Genomic DNA, 22215 nt, shown 5'->3' on the forward strand with positions numbered 1-22215 from the left:
GCGGCGAGCAGGGGCTACTCTTCCGTGTGGTGCGCGGCCTTCTCATTGCGGTGTCTTCTCTTGTTGCAGAGCACGGGCTCTAGGCATGCGGGCTTCAGTAGTTGCGGCACGCAGGCTCAGTAGTTGTGGCTCACGGACTCTAGAGCACAGGCTCAGTAGCTGTGGCGCACGGGCTTAGTTGCTCCGCAGCACATGGGATCTTACCAGACCAGGGCTCGAACCCGTGTCCCCTGCATTGGCAGGCGGATTCTTAACCACTGCGCCACCAGGGAAGCCCCATCTTCAGGGACTTCGACTGCTGGAAAGTTCTTCCAGGTGTAAACATCTGGGTGCTTTTTGCCACAGCCTGAGATGAAAATGGGGCCGGGCGGTGGGGAGGGGGAGTGAGGGAGGAGGCCGGAGCAGTGGCCTGATCTCTCCCACTATCGCTCCAGCAAATTTTCCTGAAGTGGCTGCTTCCAATGTTACAATGTAACAGATTGACCTAACAGTGCTGAGACTCTAATGAAAACACGTCAGTGGACACAGCATGAAAGCAAGGCCAGGCAAAATGCCTAGGAAAGAGGGTCGAAGAGCGCAACCTCTTTTACATCTTGGCCCCTCACCAACTAGTGGGAAGGATCTCCCTTCCCCATGTTAGGATCAGCTCCATCTCTGGTTCAAAGGTTTCATTTCTGCTGTCTCCAGTGTTTTCTTGAAGATAAGTTAAACTCTTTTGGACATTAAAATAACTTTTTGTAAAATTGGGATTTAAAATGATTTTCAATTTTTTAAAGTTTATGATATGGTCATTTTTTTTTTCTGGAAGTTTATTTTGTGTTTTATTATTACTGTCATTTTGCTCTGATTCAGATGCATCTTGTTGGCTTTTTGGTAAGAAAAGGAACCTAACCCTAACTTGTTCGCTCACCACGCCAGGAGTGAAAGTCGGTAAAATTAGTCCCTGAGGCTCAAAACTAAAGATTTTCTTCTGGGTTGTCCTGGATCCGTAATCATCACCCTCTGGGATAGTGTATTCAATCTGCTAGGATTCTACCTAGCATCATTCTACCAAAGTTTCAGCCAGCCCACGTATTTTCAACTTGTTGACAAGAAGACCAGACAATGTTGTCAATTACAGGGACTTTGCTGACCACATGCTATGAGCACTGGTCCTGTCACCTGATCAGAAAAGAGGTATGGTTCCTCATCGATTGTCCTTTGGCTGTTGGCGTGCTTATCTGCTGACCCAACGAGACTCTAGCTCCACATGAGTGTGTGGAGTTGGTCTTGTTCATCCTTGAATTCCTCCCCAGCCCTTAGCCTTATCAGAGGGGCCCTGCCTACCTCTCCAGACTCATTTATCACTTACCCCTTCATCACAGGGCAGCAGCATGTGGCCTCGTAGTCCCTAGAATTCATGGTGCTTGTTCACTTATCAGTGGCTTCCCACTTATCTTCTGTCTGGCTAGAATGTCCTTCTCTCCCTTCCCTGAACTCACTGCTAATCACAGGTCAAAATTCTGTTTACCCCTTCCCTCCAAGACACCATCAATGACTCCTCCCACCACGCCCTCACCTTCACCCACAGCCCTTGTCACACCTCGTTGTAATTATATCTTACACACCCCACAAAGAGTTCCTTGAGGGCAGTGTCTTTTCCGCCTCTCCAGGGCCAGCCCAATGCCTGACACTTCAATGCTCAAATATTATCCTCCTCCCCTCAGTTTGCTTTTCACCTATTTCAAAACAGCAAACTTTGCATAAGGCAAAGTGCTGTCAGGTGATTATTATCCTGGCTTCCTGCAGAGGAAGAGGTCTGGGTCTCTCTGAGCTTATATTCCACCTTCTTGAGGGTCTGAGCCGTCCTCTTCCAGGTGCTCTGGACTGGTCGGGGACCTCAGCCTTTCTCTGTGCAGAGACTGGGTGTGAGAAGGTATTTTGCCAAATTCCAGGGAGGGCCCTGGGCCAGCCATACAGGGACGTTCATTCCCTTATTGACTTCCCGTGCCAGACTCTGAAATATACGAGAAAAGACCTGCCCCCGTGTGTGCAGGATGGCTGTTGGCCTTTTCCACTCAGCCTCCACAAAGGTATTAAAGGAATCGGGGGAGTTGGGTGCTGCAGGCTGGGTCCTAGAACTTCGTGCGTTTTTGGAGGTGGGACTCCTCAGCCCAAAGGGAGGCACAGAGAACCAGCCTCAGGCCAGGGACTGCCTTCCAGCAGGACAAGGACTCAGGCCTTCAGGGAGTAGAGTGCGTCGGTTGCTATTCTTAGGAGCTCTTTGGGGACCGGTTTCCCAACCTCATCATCTCCTTCCCAAGCCCTACAGGGTTCCATCTCCTGCCCAAAAACCTAGACAGAAAGCCCCTGCTTACCTCCTGGCCCTGCTTCCTTTCCAGCCCTGGAGACCCTGACTCTTGGTTTCCACCATACCCCTGGCTACTATTGGAGCCCCCTCCTGGAGTGTCCCAGTGCCTGGTCCATGTGTCCTGTTTTCCCTAAAGCCGTCCTTGGTCCCCGTGGTTCCCCAGTGCGTCCCACTGCGCCTTCACGGCCTCAGTGTTTCTTTTCTTGGGAAACACTTTGGAGGTCAGCATCCTTCTCCTCACTGAGAGGGGAAAGCCAGAGGCAGAGAGATGTCTGGCATGGCTTCTGCCACATGGCTCTGTCTCTACCCCTCAGACCCTCTTCTAAAATCCCCCGGGGTTACCGGCCCCTCCTGCCCCGGTGGGAGCCAAGGCGCTCATTTAGCCCTGTCTCTGTAAGAGCGCCAGTCAGCTGCACCTGTGCACGCCTCTCCTTCAAAGCTCATGTTCCTGGTGGAAAGGGACGGTGCCTCCATGAACATCTGCTGGACAAAGTGTCCCAAGCCAGAGACCAGTGGCAGAGCACAGCCCAGATCTCCTGAGATCTCACCCAGCGATCTCCCTACCGTATCCTACACACCACCCTCCTCCAGGTCACTCACTCCCTAGGCATGTCCTGTGACTTGAGTGGTTTTCCATTCCCTCCCCAATTCACCCCCCTCCCCACCCTGCCACAGCAGTCACATTAAGTAACATCTACAAGATCTGATGTGGGGAGAATGACCAAGACTTAAGCAGAGGGTGAGGAATTCAGACTGATCACTGGGCTTGGGAAAGAGAAAGAACATATACACTTAAAGGCCTTTGTTGGGGGGACGGGTAATGTATATGTAGGGGGTGGGCATTAACCCAGGACAAGAGTCCAGAGAGAAGGTGTGACACCTGGAAATCTATGGAGAAGGGACAGACAGGACAGTAACACCAACCACAAACAGAGGTCAAGGGTCCAGACCTCCGCTATTAATCCGGCTCAGTTGCCATCTCTGTGGGGCAGGCACGAGAGCCCCAGAGAAGCTGGCACCAGGGAGATGACCGAAAGGTCAGAGTAGAAAGGTCAGACCCAGAGTAGGACTGCACTGGGGTGCTTCAGAGCGCCCGTGCCGGACAGCCTCTAGATTGGGGTGGGGTGGGGTGGGTGGGAGTAACTAAGTAAACTCATCTGCCAGGACGGAAGGAGGGTGTGAGAGCAGAAAGACCGGCAGGAATAACACCACTCTTATGTAGCGTTCTCATTGCCTGAAATCTCCCATGCAGGAGTCACAGCTTCAGTTAGGTTAAAAGGAATCTCTCACTTTTCTTACTGAAGTGTAAATGTTATGTGTGTTGGTGGGGAATGGGTTAGGCATGAATAATAACATACCAACACTTCATTGTGAGCGGGTCTTTTATAAATTTATTTATTTATTTATTTATTTTTGGGTGTGTTGGGTCTTCGTTTCTGTGCGAGGGCTTTCTCCAGTTGCGGCGAGTGGGGGCCACTCTTCATCACGGTGCGTGGGCCTCTCACTGTCGCGGCCTCTCTTGTTGCGGAGCACAGGCTCCAGACGCGCAGGCTCAGTAGTTGTGGCTCACGGGCCTAGTTGCTCCGTGGCATGTGGGATCTTCCCAGACCAGGGCTTGAACCTGTGTCCCCTGCATTGGCAGGCAGATTCTCAACCACTGCGCCACCAGGGAAGCCCGTGAGCGGGTCTTTTAGACTCACTTTCCTTCCCAAAGGCAGGTGTGGGAAGCACGTGGGGTTGGAAGAGTGCAACTGGAATGGAAGAAAAGGCAGGAAAGCAGGTTTTGCCAGAGTCACCCAGTGAAGGACCAAATAGCTCCTCCCAAGTCAGGTCACCTAATTTGACTTTACTGCCAGACAATCTTCCCTCGGGGAGCATGGCCCTTGGGACACCCACCCCTTGGCCCCCTGGGAAGCGATGAGTCTGGGAAGGAGAAGAAGGTCTCCCTTGGGGCTGGGAAGAAACAATGCTCAGGACAGGGGTCCCCAGGGGGCCATCAGACCAGGCTGGGGCCAGGCTTCCCTTTCTTTCTCAGTCTCATTCTGTTTCTCCTGAGTTTCTTCATTCTTGGCATTTTGCATCTTGTCTGGACTCGGATGAGCCAGAGCCCCACAGCAAGAATTACAAAAAGCAAGAGGATGAGCAATGCCTTGGCCAGGAGACAGAAGGAAGTGGAGGACTTCTCCGAAGGGTAGCCAAGATCTGGGACAGAAGAAGGCAAGGAGAGAGGAGCTCACCAGAGGGAAGGTCTGGATTAGGGGGCAGACACCTACCCCAAATTCCACAAAGGGCGTCTCAAGTTCACAGTCAGTTGATGTTCCTTGGCAAGTATCTCAGGAAATGTATATTCTATTCACAGAATTTCAGGGGCTGGGGTCTGAGGAGTAATCTCAACCTGAGTAAGAGACTAGAAGGGACCTTTGGAAGCTGGGAGGACTAGGAAGGAGCACAGGGAAAGTGGGGGGCCCCTCCCCAATCCAGGGGTCAAGTCTCCATGGGAGTAGTTAGGTTCTAGATTCCATGTACTCTCCTGGGGAGAAGGGAGGGAGGGAGGGAGGCAGTAGACTTGAGGCCCTGTGGTCGCTCAGGGGCTGTCTCTGGGGCCCTGGTACCTGCACAGAAGGGCCCAGCAGGGATGAGACAGGAACTGATGTCGCTGATGGGGCTGTTTGCCCGGCATGTGTAGGAGACGGCCTTGTCCCCGGGCCTCCAGGACGTGCTGAGGACAGAGCCTTCGTGGGCCGTGTCAGTGCCGTCCTCCCAGGATATCCAGCAGTAGGTCACATCCAGGCCTGCCTTCCCTACGGATCATGTCAAGGACATATTACAGTACCTTCTTCCCCAGAGATCTCAAAGTTCACAGTCATGTGAGGCTGTGACAGCCATCCTAGATGAAGGAGAAACACAAAGACCCTCTAAGTAATCAGGGGTTGGGTCTGTTTTCCTGAGCTCTTCAACACTGGGGTATGGGTGCTGCCTACTGAGACCTGCTTCACTTAACAAACAAGCCAAACTAACAGCACCTAACCACCATCAAACCTGTTGTTCCAGGGTCCCCAGGGCAGCTGCCAAGCAGACAGAGCTGCCTTTGGCATCTTCTACCTCCTCTTTATGACTTGCCTTCTCTCTCTTACCTTTGCACCCCACCTTCTTTCAAACTCTGTCCTGCCTCCTTGATCTTAGAAAATATTATCACCCCTCCCAGGGGCATTTATAGTTTAATCAGTGCCTCTGCAAGATTCAAGGTAGAAAATCAGTCAGTGGACTTCCCTGGTGGCACGGTGGTTAAGAATCCACCTGCCAATGCAGGGGACACAGGTTCAATCCCTGGTCTGGGAAGATCCCACATGCCGCGGAGCAACTAAGCCCGGGAGCCACAACTACTGAGCTCGTGCGCCACAACTACTGAAGCCTGCACACCTAGAGCCTGAGCTCCGCAGCAAAAGAAGCCCCCACTCCCTGCAACTAGAGAAAGCCCACACGCAGCAATGAAGACCCAACGCAGCCAAAAATAAATTAATTAATTAATGAAAAAAGAAAAAGAAAATCAGTCAATGTCACAGGCACTAAGAGGAAATTTGGGCTCAAGTAGAGAGGAGACCCTGATTAGTAGCCCTCAAATCACACAGGAGGACAAAAGGCTCAAGAATGGAGGTGGCATTCATGTCCAGGATGCAGAATCTCACTGGGAGAGAAAGGCTCCCTAGACGTCTGTAAACGAAACCCCTGACCCGTCTCACTGCGTTGGGCACATCCACAGGAACAGCGTCAGTCCAGGGCCTTGCTACTCCCGGTCACTTTACCCGCAGTGCAGATACTGGGGTCAGACACACTGGAGGCAGACTGCCTTCCCATCCCAGAACCTCAAGCCATAACCCCGAGTCCTAAGACCCCTGATCCTTTGTGTGAGAAGCTCAGGAGAGCCAGAAAAAGCAGGTTTATGGTTCCCAGTAAACTCACGGTACACATGAAGATTGTAGTGCTGCATGGTGGAGATCTGGGACTTCCTCAGGTTGACTTGAGCTTGGTAAGGCCCCGAATCCTCCCAGCTCAGATTGCTGATGTGCAGGGAGTAGGTGGGCTCCAGGAAGCTCACTCAGCCCTCATAGCGAGGGTTGGTCACCATGATGGTAGCCGGATGTCCCTTTCCCCCTGGCATCACAGTGGCAAGCCTTATGTGGGAGGACCAGATGATGTTCTCAACCTCTTTTTTTTTTTTTTTTTTAAATTTATTTTATTTATTTTTTTTATTTGTGGCTGCGTGTGTCTTCGTTGCTGCGCGCAGGCTTTCTCTAGTTGCGGCGAGTGGGGGCTACTCTTTGTTGCGGTGCACGGGTTTCTCATTGTGGTGCCTTCTCTTGTTGCAGAACACAGGCTCTAGGCGCGTGGGCTTCAGTAGTTGTGGTGCGTGGGCTGAGTAGTTGCGATGCATGGGCTCAGTAACTGTGGCTCGCGGGCTCTAGACCGCAGGCTCAGTAGTTGTGGCGCACGGGCTTAGTTGCTCCGCGGCATGTGGGATCTTCCCGAACCAGGGCTCGAACCCGTGTCCCCTGCATTGGCAGGCGGCTTCTTAACCACTGCGCCACCGGGGAAGTCCCTCTTTTTTTTTTAAGTTATTTATTTTATTTATTTATTTTTGGTTGCATTGGGTCTTCGTTGCTGTGCAAGGGCTTTCTCTAGTTGTGGCGAGCGGGGGCTACCCTTGGCTGTGGTGTGCAGGCGTCTCATTGCAGTGGCCTCTCCTATTGCGGAGCACGGGCTCTAGGGCGCACGGGCTCAGTAGTTATGGCTCACGGGCCTAGCTGCTCCGCGGCATGTGGGATCTTCCCAGACCAGGGCTTGAACCCGTGTCCCCTGCACTGGCAGGTGGACTCCCAACCACTGTGCCACCAGAGAAACCCTCAACCTCTTCATCCAATGGTATTTCCGGGGGAGGCTGATGGACTCCTGAAGGACCACAACCACTTCCTCGGGATCCACACCATCTCCAGAGTCCCCTTTGGCTGCAGATAAAGAAAGAAAATATGGAAACAACACAGCTGGTGTCTCTAGGCTGCTGAGACTGGCAGCAGGGCTGTGGTCTCAATCTCAGTTGAGTATTTTCTATGACCCACACTCAACCTTGTCCTCCAGTTGCCTCTTCTGGCTCTAGCTTTTTGCTGCACCTGACTTGAGCACCTACCAGGGCTTGGCTTCCATCTGTGCCTCACCCTCCAAATTTTCTCTTCTCCATTTGCTGTCCTTCCGTATCCCCAGGAGGGATATGGGGCTGCTTCCCCTTCCATATCCCCAGGTTTCCTCATCTCTTGGTCCTGCACTGAAGCCACACCCCAGTCCTCTTTACTCCAGAAGAGCTGAAGCATTTGGTCCCAAAGGTGGTGACTTGCTAGCCCAAGACCCAGCAGGAGAACAGAGGGGGAAAGAGATACTCCTGTCCTGGAGCTGGCAGTCTGTCTCATTACCCACTGACTCATGTTTGCTGTCCCTCAAACTCAGCTGAAATCCCACTTCCTAAATGAAGCCTTCCTAGATCCTACTCTCTGTACTCTCAGACTTGCCAGAAATACCACTTTCCCCAAGTTCTTTGAACACTTTCTATCCAGCCCTATCATTTGGCTTTCAGGATACTCTGCCTCGGGTCTCCCTTAGCAGTTCCTATGTTGCTGTGATCATATGACCATATAAACATCTTTATCTCCCCAGGCAGACTCCATCTTTTGGGACATCTCTGTATGTCCTACGTATGCTGGTCCCCATGGAGAAATGATATTTAAGCTGAGACCTCAAGGATGAGTAAGGTCTGCTAAGTGAAGAAGAGAATGAAGGAGATGATAGTTCTTAAACTTCAATTTATACAATTATCAAACCTCAGGGGCTGGGTTTTTTGAAAAGGTACATCAGGTCTCAGTCTGAGTATGAAAACTTTTTAACATAAAATCATTTAAAAAATAATATTAAAGCAAGGAAGAAAAAATTCAGTTGAAGATTTGAGCACATGATTTAGGTTCTCTGAGAGTCAGATACTGGAGTTAGGAGTGAAAGAGGTTTAGGACTTCCTTGGTGGTGCAGTGGTTAAGAATCCGCCTGCTAATGCAGGGGACACGGGTTCGAGCCCTGGTCTGGGAAGATCCCACGTGCTGCGGAGCAACTAAGCCCGTGCGCCACAACTACTGAGCCTGCGAGCCACAACTACTGAAGCCCGTGTGCCTAGACCCTGTGCTCCACAACAAAGAGAAGTCACCACAATGAGAAGCCCGCGCACCGCAACGAAGAGTAGCCCCCGCTCACTGCAAGTAGAGAAAGCCCGTGAGCAGCAACAAAGACCCAACGCAGCCAAAAATAAATAAATTAATTATTTAAAAAAAAAAAAAAGAAAGAGGTTTAATGTGTGTGTGGGAGGGAGTGTGGGGGGTAAAGCCTGTAAAAGCTAAAAGGAAAAGGAAGCAGAAATGAGCAAGGAGAGCCTGGGACCATGATGCTGAGCAGAAAGTCTCCGCTAATTCAGCAGGGAGCTCTGCAGCGGAGCTCCCGCACCCTCACTGTGAGCAGTCATTGGCTGGGGCTGCCCAGGAAGTGCATGGGTCCTGCAGGTGCTGCAGCTGGAGGCTGTCAGTTAACTGCATCCCTCGCAGCTGAAGACAGGTTCTCTCTTGAAAAGAGGTCCAGGGGCACCTTCATGGCTGCTGCAGTGAATATGCTGATCATTCAAAAGGTGACTGTGCAGATTGATTAAACTTGTCTCCATAAACAGCACATTATACTTATTGAGCAGAGGGAAATAATTACCATCACTCCCTCCCCAGCCCCTACCCCACTCTCACTAAGCCCTTTTCAGTCCAGTGTGGAGAAAGCCCTTCTCCGAACATGATTTTCAAGTGCTCTGGAAATCTGATTTTTTATTCTGGCTCATGGATTGCGACCCAAATGCAACTCCATTTCCGTCTCTCACTGCCTCTTCAATCTTATTCAGTGGGGTGGTCTTTCCCTGAGGTTTCTGCTCTCAGTTCAGAAATGAGAACTTCTCTCCCATGTATTGGGTTGGCCAAAAAGTTCCTTCAGTTTTTAACTAAAAATAAAAGACATATTTTTCATTTTCACCAAGAACTTTATTGAACAACATATTCACGTTTGTTCCACTGCCTTCTGCCATTTTTCAGGCAACTTCATAATTCCATCTTCCCAAAACTTTTTTATCTTTTTGAGCAAAGAACTGTTCCAGGTGACTTTTACAGTCTTCTGGGGAATTGAAATTTTTTCCATGAAAAGAATTTTGTAAAGACCAAAATAAATGGAAATCCGAAGTTGCAATGTCTGGTGAATATGGTGGATGAATCAGAACTTCCCAGCCAAGCTGTAACGGTTATTGCCTGGTCATCATGAAACATGCAGTCTTGCGTTATCCTGATGGAAGTTTATGGGTTTTCTGTTGACTAATTCCAGATGCTTTCATCAGGTGCTTCTTTCAGTTGGTCTAATCAGGAGCAGTACTTTTTGGAATTAATCGTTTGGTTTTCCGGAACGAGCTCATAATAGAGGACTCCCTTCCAATCCCACTATATATACACAACATCACCTACTTTGGATGAAGACCGGCCTTTGGTGTGGTTGGTGGTGGTTCACTTCACTTGCCCCATGATCTCTTCTGTTCCACATTCTTGTACAGGATCCACTTTTCATCGTCTGTCACAATCTGTTTTAGAAATGGGACTTTTTTTTGCTTTTCAGTAGAGATCACATGTGGAAATATGGTCAAGAAGGTTTTTTTCACTTAACTTATGTGGAACCCAAACATCAAAGCGATGAACATAACCAAGCTGGTGCAAATGATTTTCAGTGCTTGATTTGGATATTTTGAGTATGTCGGCTATCTCCCACATGGTATAACGTTGACTGTTCTCAATCAATGTCTTGATTTGATCGCTATCAACTTCAACTAGTCTACCTGAGCATCGTCCAGCAAGAAACCTCCAGCATGAAACTTCGAAAACCACTTTTTACATTTTCGATCAGTCACAGCACCTTCCCCATGCACTGCACAAATCTTTTTTTGCGTTTCTACCTTTCTTGAAAAAATAAAGGATAATATACCGAAAATGTTGCTTTTTTCTTCCATCTTCAATATTAAAATGGCTACACAAAAATTCACAAATATTGATAAGATTTTTTTAAATGCACGCTGAAATGACAGCTGTCACAACTGAATCTAACAAAATTGTTTCAAATGAAGTTAAAGACAACTAAGCGCTACTAGAGCCATCTAATGGAAAAAAAAAAAAAACCCGAAATTTTTGGCCAACCCAATAATATACAAAATTCCAAACTTAAATAGAATCAAGCCATCTCCCCTTGCCCTGGCTTGCGTCTATTTCAGGCTGGAAGGTTACAGCAGGGCAGTGGGAGAGGTCCTGCTCTCTGCTCAGCTTCCCCCTTCCTCCTGCTCCCCTCAACTTGCCTCCCCAATTCATGTTCCCCCTCTCCAGGAGGGTGGGCAGGGAGGGGAGGTGGTAGAATTGTTCTTATCTGGCGGAGTGGCTTTGCGCTCTGTGGGTCTGGCAGATGGTTAAGACGAACTCTTCTGAGGAGCAGTTTCGTGGGTTTTTACAGGTTTCTGCTGGTTCTTTCTCTCCTACTCTTGACCCAGGAAGGATGCATCTCTCTTCTGGGTGGTCCTTTGAAAGTCCTTCCTCAGCTCCTGGACACCTGGCTGCACATCTCGTCTCCACCCCTCACCCCTCCAACTGTCCCCACTGTATGGTACCCAGGCCAACCAAACAAACAGGCTGTGCCTCATAGGTGGTCCTCGGTTGCCCTCCAAAAACATTCCTGGCCCCTGACAGATTCCGAGATCTACAGCACATCGCCACACTCCTGGCCGCCTCGCGGAAGTCCCATCTCAGTCCACAGTTGTTTTTAATTCTCTGAGCCCTGACTTAGGCTCCGGTCCCCTTACTCTCACCTGCAGGCACACGTCCTCTCTCTGAAGTCCCATCAGACATAAAATCATCTATCCTTTGAGGGATGAGGTGGGGACTGACAATAAAATAACGGTTATTTCTAAAGAACTCTCTTTCCGGAATTCCGTGGTGGTCCAGTGGTTAGGACCCTGTGCTTCCACTGCAGGGGGCATGGGTTCGATCCCTGGTCAGGGAACTAAGATCCCACAAGCCGCGTGGTGCGGCAAAAAAAAAAAAAAAGGAGAAAAGAAATCTCTTTCCAACCTCCCTCTCTCAACTCTCCATCCGTGGATGAGGGGATTCCAAGAGCGGTGAAATTTCTGGTTGAAAATTTCACAGAGGGAGGTCTTCATTCTGGTTGAAAATTTCACAGAGGGAGGTCTTCCTCACGCTGCCTTTGATCTCTCCATTCCTGTCCCATGGACACCTCAGTGGAACCACGGCAGGGAGAGTTCCAGTTAACACATAGGGTCCCCTTACCACAGCCTTTGACCCAGTTGATTTCTGCAGTGCTGTGGTGGACAGTTTCATGACTGTGCCCCTCCACCCTGAAGTTTGCACCTCTGCTTTTCTGCTTCAGGGCTCTCTCTGCAGCAGTGGAAGGGCATCAGCCCAGTTGCAGTGTAGCTGGAAAGTGTAGGGAGTGTACAGACCCCAGAGGCAACCCCTGGAGACAATGGAGTGCTGCGCTGGTGGATAAATGCCCCAGCCTCCTTGCTGTTCCATGGGATAATTCTGAGGCTTGTTCTCCAGGGTTCTTCAGCAGATTGAGCCCGGTTGTCCACATCTTTTACGGGCTTTTCTCCCTTCCCCATCTCATGTTCCTCATTCTTTTATGTTGGCTTCCTGGATCATCTCCCAGAAAATGCTACCTCTACCCAAGTTCTTGTCAAAGGTCCTGCTTTGGCAGGAACCTAGATTAAGATACTATTATATATGATAAAGTAGTTGAGCCAGTCAAAGTTAGATGCCTTGTCTCCTCTGCCTGGATCTTTAGGGGGCAAATAAGTTAATGAGAAATAAGTCTCGGGACTTCCCTGGCGGTCCAGTGGTTAAGACTCCATGCTCCCAATGCAGGGGACACGGGTTCGATCCCTGGTCGGGGAACTAAGATCCTGCATGCCACACTGTGCAGCCAATTCCCACCCCAATTCTCCTGAGGTAACAGCCTTGGGAAACAGGGGCCAGTGAAAATCTGGTCTTGTTCTGATGAAAGGATGGGGGGATAATAAAGGGTCAAACCTTTGATCAGATTTTCTCTTCAGCTTCTCGTCAGGAACCGGGACCCACACAGCAGAGCCATTAGCAGATAAGTTCCAAATCAGTCACCTCCCTCCCACAGCAAAGCACATTGAGACCTGCACATGTCTTCTGTTCCATCAAAGGGGCTGCGCCTGATACATGGTTTACCTTCTTCCTTTCTTTTTCTTTTTTAAATGTCAGGGTTAAAACAGTGATTATTCAGTTGAACTATGAAGGTGGCTGGTGAGAACCGAAACAGCCCGCAAATTGCTGAAGGGCACCCAGAGGAGCCTTTGTGAAACAGAGGAGAAAGGAGTGTCCCTTGTGAGGGACCAGCCTGGGCAGGACCCCCGGGGTGGGAGAGAGCAGAGCACACGGAGGCACAGATGGCATCCTGACCAAGTTGGGCAAGAGTGAGGTGGCGAAGATCAGAGAGGGGGCAGCAGAGGTGCCCTGGAGACAGCTCAACTTAAAGCCTTGAGACCTGCTCAAGAGCTTAGAAGTCATAGTCTCTCAAGAAGTTTACTTTGACAGGCAGGAGAAATAAAGGCTGGAGGTGAAGGGAAAACAGGGTAGAGGGAAAGTTTTATTGTTGCTGACTTTTTGAAATTTTATTGAAGTATGGTTGATTTACAATGTTGTGTTAATTGCTGCTGTAAAGCCAAATGATTCAGTTATACATATATACATTCTTTTTTATATTCTTTTTCATTATGGTTTACCATAGGATATTGAATATAGTTCCCTGTGCTATACAGTAGGACCTTGTTGTTTATGCTGTTGGTTTTTTTTTTTTTTTAATGGGAGAGATTTGAACATATTTAAATGCTGAGAAGAGAAGAAGCAAGTGGGGAGTGGAGCTGCAGGAAAGAAAGGAGATGGTCAGTGGAGCAATCCCTCCCCCAACACCCCCAGAAGTTGGGAGGGAGCTGGGATTCAGAGCCCAGGAAGAAGAACCAGTCTTAGATTGCAAGATGGCCCTTCATTATAAGAAGAAAAGATGATCAGAGATGCAGGTAGCATCTTCTTTGTCTGTGGCAGGAAGTTAAGGGGTGTCCTGTCATGTGGTTTCAATTTTCTCTGTAAAGTGGAGGCAAAGTTATCTGCTGAAACTGAAGGTTTAGGTGGGTGTGTCAAAGGCAGGTATTTCAGGAGAATGGACAAAGTCTGAAACAGATGAAGGTGAGTCTGGGTCCAGGTTTCTTGGGACAGTCCCAGCTTAAGTCTGTTGTCCTGGCCTAATTATTAATCATGCTCCTTTTCACTCTTAGAAAGTATCCTGGTTTGTAGGGTAAATTATGTGATTACCCTAAAACAGGAGCAAAATCTTAGAAAAGGAATCACAGTGAAATAGCTAAGCTTTAAGAATTCAAGGTCACCCTTAGCTTTTCTGGTCAACAAATTGCCCTAAAGATCTGGAGAAAGGTAGTGGGGTGGGCGGGGGAAATGATGACAGATCTGGAACCAAACTGCTTGGTTTGGAACCTTCGTCTGCAGAATGGGATCCTCACAACACCAGCTTTGTAGGGTGGTTGTGAAAATGAAGTGAGATGATGCCCGTAAAGTACTTAGCATAGAGCGGCACAGAGCCAGGGCTCAAAGAGTGTGAGTTGTGGTTGTTACTGAAGGTTGGTTAAGTGTCAAGATGGTGGGCTTGGGGAGTGTGAAGACCTGGGACGCCTTCGTACTTGGCCAGGGTCTATGGCTATTGAAGAGAATAGGGAAGAAGTCTCTAACAGATGATACATGAATAGGCTGATTTGAGACTGTTCTCTGGCAGCACCAATCAGCCCCTGATCTGAGGACACAGAGGGCTTTGCTGCCGGCAGGTTCAGCCCAGCTCGGTGCTTTCCACGCCACCTGCCTGCTCACCAGATCAGCCCTTTATGTACGCAGAGACGCAGCACGCTGGGCTGAGCCTTATTTTATTTTATTTTATTTTTTGGCCATGCGGCAGCTTGTGGGATCTCATCTCCCCGACCAGGGATTGAACCCTTGCCCCTTGCAGTGGAAGCGCAGAGCCCTAACCACTGGACCACTGGGGAATTCCTTGAGCCCCTTTAAAACACACTGCCTGACGACTCATTCCTTATCTCTTGGGCATCCAAATCCCAGAGTGGTTCCTATACCCACACCCTTCCCTCAAACTTCCTTTTAAGTATGATGTGTCTGCCCTTCTTTGCTCAAATCGACTCCCCGCCATAGGCTCTGCTTATCGTTCTCACAGTGCAGATTTTGTATCTTCTGCATCAGAATCCCACAGAGGGCTTGTTACAATGCTGATTCCTTGGGCTCCTCTCCAGACCCAGGGAATCACGACGGGGGCGGGACCTGGTGGTGGCTGTGAATCCACCTGCTTATCCAGGTCCCCAGGGGATTCCGCTGTACGCTAATGTTTGAGAATGTCCCACGCTGCCAGTTCTTCTGTATTGCTGAAGCAGAGAGAAAGTTCCCCAGCCTGAGCTGCCTTTGTCTCTAATCACAAAATGTTTCTTTCCCAGTGAGTAGAGCTGTGAAACGCTGCCTTCTTGGGCTGGGCTTCCTAGAACATGAGACGGACTCTGGGAGCTTTGGATCTGTCCTCCTGGGAGTCCCCCTGGGAATTGGGAAGCACTGTGTCCAGGACTGCCAAGGGAAGCAGGTCCGGGCCAGAGCTTCAACCCGAGACGTGCGCCTGCATTTATTCCTTGACATGCGGGGTGCTGATGCAGAACTTGTTTAAAAATAGGAAAGAAAAAAAGTTCAGAACCTACTAATCTTGTCCAACCCCTTATTTTACAAAAAAACACAAAAAACAAAAATAAAAACCAGAGGTCCATGGGGTGGAGGGACTTCTCCGATGCCACGCAGTTGCCAAAACCCAGGTCCTCTGGTACCTCGGTGGCAGGACTTTACTTGATGAAACAAATTTGGGATGTAACACACTCTATCTGTGATGTCCCAACATAGAAAATCCTCAGTAAATGTTAGTATTGCTGGTGTCATTATTAATTTGTATTTGTATTCATTCCTTATTGTTAATTTCTATTTGAGACTGGAGGCGCTCAAAGAGAGCCCAAGGGGAATAAAGTGGGGTGGCCTGAGGGAAGCCAGCTGGCTGCCCAGACAGCTCTGCACAGAATGATACTTTTCTCAGCAAATTCAACACTGATCAGGTTCCAGCTCTCCACACCACCATTGGCTCAAAACTCCAGCTCATCAATGTCCCAGAGTTGATCAGAATCTGGGAGGCTGCCTCATCTTATCAGAGCTGTCATCAACTGATATATAAAAGTAGCCACTCATCCTACAAACATTTAGGAAGTCCAACAGTGCCGGAAACTGCAGGGCCCAGGGCTGTTTTCCTGAGCAGTCTTGTGACCGTATAGCTGATGTTACTACCCCCTCAGAGTTGCTGCTGTCGAGTAGAGAGCCATGTGGGTGGCCTCCCATGGCCAGGATAGAACTCTGAAGCATGCAATTCGGATATGACGGTGTTCCTTGCACTGGCTTATCTTCCTACCCGGCTTTCTTCTAATCTCATTTTCCTGACTGGTGCCTTATCTTGCCACATTGTATGCATTTTGTGAAACACGTGTGAGTTTAGCCAAGCATACAGTTAGAGAGACTAGAAGACCACCCTCACTTCTGACACCAATTGCAAGTTTCAGGGGTTCCCCCAAACCACCCTCAGTTTCAAAGATTTGCTAAAGGGATTCATAGAACACACTGAAAGCTTTTATTCTCACAGGTTAAAAATCAGCCTAGGGAGGAAGTGCAGAGGCCCAGGAAAAGTACCAAACATGTCCTCTCTCCATGGAATCCTAGGACAGTGTTACGCTCCTGGCATCTCTGTGCACACACAGAGAATCTCGCCCAAGCCTTGGTGCTGGTTTTGTTGGGGCTTGATGACATACGGCCCTCATGACTGATCTTTAGCCTCTAGCCTTCCAAAGGTTGCGGGGAGAAATGATACTGCATGGCCCAAAGCCCTCATCATACATCACATTGTTAGACCGTCTGGTGGCCAAGGTCCCCATGCAAACGAAGACACGCTTATCAGACCTGATATTCCAAAGGTCTAAAGATCACTTCCAGTAGCCAATGGCAAAAGCCAGACCTCTCTTTGGGAAAGTTAATTCTTCACGACACAATGTGTTAAATTCATTTTCCAAGCAAGGGGAGAAGGAAAGAAGGAATAAACCAACCAGTCAAATCGAATCAATCCAGTCACGACCAGACACCTGACTACAGTCCCCTATTGACAATAGGTGAGGGACCTCAGCAGGGACTCTAGCCCACAGCCTGAGCCCCTCTGTTGTGCTTCTTGTGGTGCCAAGGGTTGGAAAAGGGAGCCAGGGGTGCTGCTCTGCCCTGAGTGAGGGGAGGAGAGACAGTGCCCTCTGAGGCCAGGGAAGGCAAGGAGATACTGATGAGACTGAGGTGGATTCAGACTTGTGCCATCTTCTCACGTTACTAGGGAAGGGATTCCAGGCGGAGTAGGCTAAGATGGGCATGCGTGCAGTAGAAGGGCGGGGGTCCTGGCAGCTTTGCAGAGCTGTTTGGGAAGGATGCTGAGTCAAGGTCATAGTTGGCACTCAGGGTCCAGAGCCTCAGAGCCACTCTCACAAGCCTTCAGCCAGCACCTGGGCAAAGCAGCTACTATTTCTCCCCTGGTGCTCCGGGGAGTCCTGGGAGTTCAGGTTCCTGAAATACCTCCAGGCTGTGTGGTCGCAGGGTCCCCTCGGCAGAGAGGTATGCAGACCGTGTGACTGCCCACCCCAGCAGCAAGGGGAGAAGGCAATGCAGCCAGCTCTGGGGAGAGGGCATCGGCAGACCCGGGGAGAAATGGGGGCCAAGCTGAGGTTGTGGGGCTTTTTGTGGGTCTCTGGAGCCCATCTGCACCCGGGACTCCAGCTCCTGCCTCTCTGTTCATGTCCCTGTGTGTGCCTCGGTCAGGCTCTCCCCCTCTCTGCTCTCTCTAACACACACTGTATTAGTCAGCTCGGGCTCCCATAACAAAATGCCACAGACTAGGAGGCTTAAAGAACAGAAATGTAATTTCTCACAGTTCTGGGGGCTAGAAGTCCAAGATCAGGGTGCCAGCAAGGTAGGTTTCATCCTGAAGCCTCTTCTCTTCACTTGTAGGTGGCTGCCATCTCGATGTATCTTCACACGACCTTTTCTTTTTGCACGCCTAGAGAGAGAGAGAGAGAGAGGAGGGGAGGGAGAAGGGGTGGGGGAGGGGAAGGGAAGGGAGATGGGGGAGAGGGAGAGAGAGGAGGCTCTTGGTGTCTCTTCTTACAAAGGCACTTATCACATCATGAGGGCCCCACTCTCATGATCTCATCTAACCCTAATTACCTTCCAGAAACCCCCATCTCCAAATACCACCATATTGGGGGCTAGACCTTCAACTTATGAATTTGGGGTTTACACAAACATTCAGTCTATAACACACACCTTATGGCTTATCCACAGGAGACAAGTTGCCTGTGTCTGAGGCCAAAATCCAAATGGCTCAGACTTAGTGAGATCCCAGGAAAGTGGTTCTCTAAAGGGTCCACAACATCTGTGACTGTAAAAAGAGGACCCATCTAACTGCTTATTTTCATGTGACCTGAGGTTCCTCTCCCTCTACACATCTCCCTCCTCCAAGGTCCCCATGCTCTGTACCCAGCATGGTGGGAGGAACACAGAGGAGTGAGATCTGACCCTGGCCAGCTTGCTGGGGCTCACAGCCCAGTTGGGGGACAAGACCTACCCTCCACGGAGAGTGTCTCAGGCTTGCTTGTCTCTTTGGAGACACTGTTCTCAGCCTCGCAGGCGTAGTTCCCAGCATCCTGCTCTGACGTCACCGGGAAGAGGAAGGAGACGGCTCCACCATGGGGAGTCACGTGGTTCCGCAGGGTGTCCCCACTGAGGTAGAACGAGGATCGGAGGGGAGGAGCTCCACAGCTCGGCTGGTGGGTCTCAAGGTGAGCAGAGGACAGGACACAGGAACCGGGGCAGCACACAGCTGGAAGGGTCAGCGGGACCCCCCAGGCTCCTCCCTTAGGGACCCCTCCCCACATTCCCAGGGGGCCCCACTGCCCACCGCCCAGGCCCCTGGGGAGTGTCTTCCCGTCCTCCCCTTACCCCACACCCTGACTTCCAGCTGGGGACTCTGTTTCTGGACCCAGCCACCCTCAAGTGCTGCCTTGCACCAGTAAAGCCCGGAGTCTCCCTCCTCGGCTGCTGGGATGCAGAGTGATGCTAAGGAGGTAGTATCTAGAAGACTATAGATACATATACATATATAATATATATAAATATATAAGACTATTTATATATATACATAAAACAGCAAAAGAGTGAAAACAACTAAAATGTGTATTAATAAGGGACTGGTTAAATAATTATGGGCCAGGGCTTCCCTGGTGGCGCAGTGGTTGAGAGTCTGCCTGCCCATGCAGGGGGACACGGGTTCGAGCCCTGGTCTGGGAAGATCCCACATGCCGCGGAGCAACTAGGCCCGTGAGCCACAACTACTGAGCCTGCGCGTCTGGAGCCTGTGCTCCGCAACAAGAAAGGCCGCGATAGTGAGAGGCCCGTGCACCGCGATGAAGAGTGGCCCCCACTTGCCGCAACTAGAGAAAGCCCTCGCACAGAAACGAAGACCCAACACAGCCAAAAATTTAAAAAATAAATAAATAAATAAATAAATAAATTTAAAAAAAAAACAAAAAAACAGACCAGCATCCACGGGGCAGAAGGTGGGGCAGGGAGGAAACTAAACACAGATCACAAAATTAAAAAAAAAATAATAATAATAATAATAATTACGGCCCAGCCATATAATGAAATATAATGTAGCCATGAGAAAGAGGTATGTCCATAAATACCAAATGGAGTGAGCCCGAAGATAAAGTGTTAGTGAAAGAAAATTAAAAGCAACACGTGAACCCACGTGTACAGTGCACCTCCACTGTGTATAAAAAGGTATACACGTACATATTCACACATCTATAAGCTTGCATATGCATATAAGATTTTTAGCATATAGTGGGTAGACCGGGTAACTCATGGGCTAGGTCTGGGAAAAAACAGTTTTCACAATGTGCTTCTTTGTTCTTTAAAAAATTTTCTAATGTTTTTACAGCATTCATATATTTTTTTAATTAAAAAACTAGATAAAACAAAAGATTCTAACTTTTTTTTTTTTTTTTTTTTCTTTTTTATTTTTTATTTTTGGGTGCGTTGGGTCTTCATCACGCAGGCTTTCTCTGGTTGTGGCGAGCGGGGGCCACTCTTCGTTGTGGTGCGCAGGCTTCTCATTGAGGTGGCTTCTCTTGTTGCAGAGCACGGGCTCTAGGCACGTGAGCTTCACTAGTTGTGGCACGTGGGCTCAGTAGTTGTGGCTTGTGGACTCTAGAGCGCAGACTCAGTAGTTGTGGCGCACGGGCAAGATTCTAACTTTTATTTCCCGTTTTCCATCCTTTCATAAACCCCTCCTACCTGAATTACCTGAGTAGGGATCCACTCCCTGCAGCAGAAGATCCTGAGGGGCTGAGTCTCTCATTGCACAAGGAGGATGATCAGGAGGAGGAAAGGAGAGACTCTGGAATCGAGAATCTGGGTGAGGGATTTCCCTGGTGCTCCAGGGGTTAAGAATCTGCCTTCCGATGCAGGGGATGCAAGTACAATCCCTGGTCGGGGAACTAAGATCCCACATGCCGCGGGGCAACTGAGCCCACGCACTCTGGAGCCCGCGTACCACAACTAGAGAGCCTGCACCCTGCAAGGAACGATCCCCTAACAAAGATCCTGTGTGCTGCAACTAAGACCTGACGCGGCCAAATAAATAAATAAATAAATACGAAAACAATTTTTTAAGAAAGGTAAACATTAAAAAAAAAAAAAAGAATCTGGGCAACCGCAGCTTAGGCGGAGCAGGATGAGTAAGTGAGAAGACTGACAGCTGACCATAGGCTTGCATTCTTGTTGGTGGCAGAAGACAGGAGAGACACAAAGCAGGGTTGGGCCAGAGTCCTTGGAGTAACAGGTTGAGGTCCCAGGTAATGCTGGAAGACACATAAGGTGAGCAGATACAGTCTTCACTCAGAGACAAAAAGAAGGGATTTTTGCTGGCATCATGCTCTGTCTCTCCAGTTATGGGAAAGATTTGTTCTGCCCTGTATGCTGAGCTCACAGCAAAGCCAGTCACGCATCTTATAGCTCCTGCAGGCAAGGCTAAGACCTCAGTTGGTGGAGAGGCCTGGTGTGAATGGGAGAAAGTGGCTGAGAGAGAAAAGCAGAATGTCCCCAGGCACAGATGTTCGTCACTGGGCACTGGGAAGGAGGGGGTGGGTTCAAGACCATTCGCAGGACGGAAGAGACCTTGAGACCTCCCATGCCTTCAGACCTGGCATACGGCTCAGCACAGATGGGCACATAAGCTCCAGCTCAGCACCATGAAGCCAGCCTTACTGACTGATTTAGAGTCAGGGGCTGTAGCAACCTCAGCGGGACGGTTGTCCCCTCAGACAGACATTTCTAGTCTGGGTGGTCAGAAGGGGACGTGAATACAGCCATACACACAGAAACAGCAAGGACATGAAACTAAGGACGCACCAAACTTTCCATCACAGGGCTCTGCAATGGAGAAAAGTGATGGGGGTTAGATTCAACAATAAGGACTTCCTGATGGAAAGAGAGATTCAACAAGGGAATGGTGGATACAGGAGGATGAGTGAGCCCCCTTACTCCCTCTTCCTACACACATTTGGAAAGTGCCAGTCCCCACCGCTTCCCCACCCCCAACTGGTCATAGTTCCTGAGAAGCTTCATAGGAACATTTCTGCCCAGCATCTGGCCATCATGGCTTTAGGGTGTCCACGGAGCCAGCCCATGGCATACCTCTCCCCACTCCCCATCCTCCCTGCTTCAGGAGGAATGAGGAAAGGAAGCGAAATGGGACTTAAATGACAACTGCCTCATCCTCTAAGAAGCAGCAGGCAGGACAAGACTTGGGGTGGGGACTTTAGAAAGGATAACTGACTTTGGTGTCAGTTATGAGAGTAAATGTGGATCTTCATACAGGACACCAGATCTGATGATGTAGGTCTCAGTACGTGGAAAGGACTCTTCATCTCTTAGGAGCCTGGATCCAACTTGAAGGAGGTAAATGGACGACTGTAGTCACCTGGATAACAGATGCTAGGATGGCATCCAAACAGACCAGGACCTAAGAAGGGAGGCAGATAAAGATGCCTAAACTATATCTTACAAGACAGATTCCTGGTACTTTTTTTTTTGTTTCCCTTTTGCTTACCCTAGCCTTTAGTAAATACCTGTCTAAAGGTTTCAGCCCAGCTCAGCCGTGTGTTGAAGAGGAAGCAGAGCTCTCCAAAACCCAGCATGATAGACACTGGGAGTGGTCACCAAGGAGAGCCCCCAAGAGAAGGTGAACCTCAAAAGCCAAAAGAACCTCAGATCTGTGGCCCAGTTGGTCCTCTCACCAGGAAATCCTTGTTCCAGGCCCAACTTCAGAGGTTCTGAGTTTTGTTACTATCGCAGAAGGCAATATTTCCTTGTAAACTGAGCTGTAACTGGCTCTCTCCTGTCATGGGAAGGGGAGCTTCTCCCATTCCAAACCATCGTTTCCCAAGCTGACCCCAGAAAATACTTCATATGACTGTGTGAAAATAC

The 22215-nt window shown here is 49.5% G+C and overlaps 2 protein-coding genes across 2 annotated transcripts; both read right to left on the reverse strand.

The window, feature by feature from the left end:
* Positions 1-4044: 4044 nt before the first annotated feature.
* Positions 4045-11339, reverse strand: SLAMF9 (SLAM family member 9). The gene is given in 5 exon segments (XM_036870882.1): positions 4045-4552; positions 4963-5179; positions 5182-5237; positions 6311-6554; positions 11307-11339. Coding segments are annotated over 5 exon segments (756 nt in total). The 3' UTR covers positions 4045-4346.
* On the reverse strand, positions 7195-21747 carry LOC118903148 (Fc receptor-like protein 6). Its single transcript, XM_036867892.1, has 6 exons — positions 21710-21747; positions 20502-20588; positions 20032-20125; positions 18290-18544; positions 17595-17722; positions 7195-7353 (listed from the first exon to the last, which is right to left on the reverse strand). Exons 3-5 carry the CDS (start codon positions 20084-20086, stop codon positions 17697-17699), a joined length of 336 nt encoding a protein of 111 aa, XP_036723787.1. The 5' UTR covers positions 20087-20125; positions 20502-20588; positions 21710-21747; the 3' UTR covers positions 7195-7353; positions 17595-17696.
* Between the last annotated feature and the right edge of the window lie 468 nt (positions 21748-22215).

This window comes from Balaenoptera musculus, chromosome 1 (genome assembly GCF_009873245.2).
Source record: "Balaenoptera musculus isolate JJ_BM4_2016_0621 chromosome 1, mBalMus1.pri.v3, whole genome shotgun sequence".
Classification (NCBI taxonomy): Eukaryota; Metazoa; Chordata; class Mammalia; order Artiodactyla; family Balaenopteridae; genus Balaenoptera; species Balaenoptera musculus.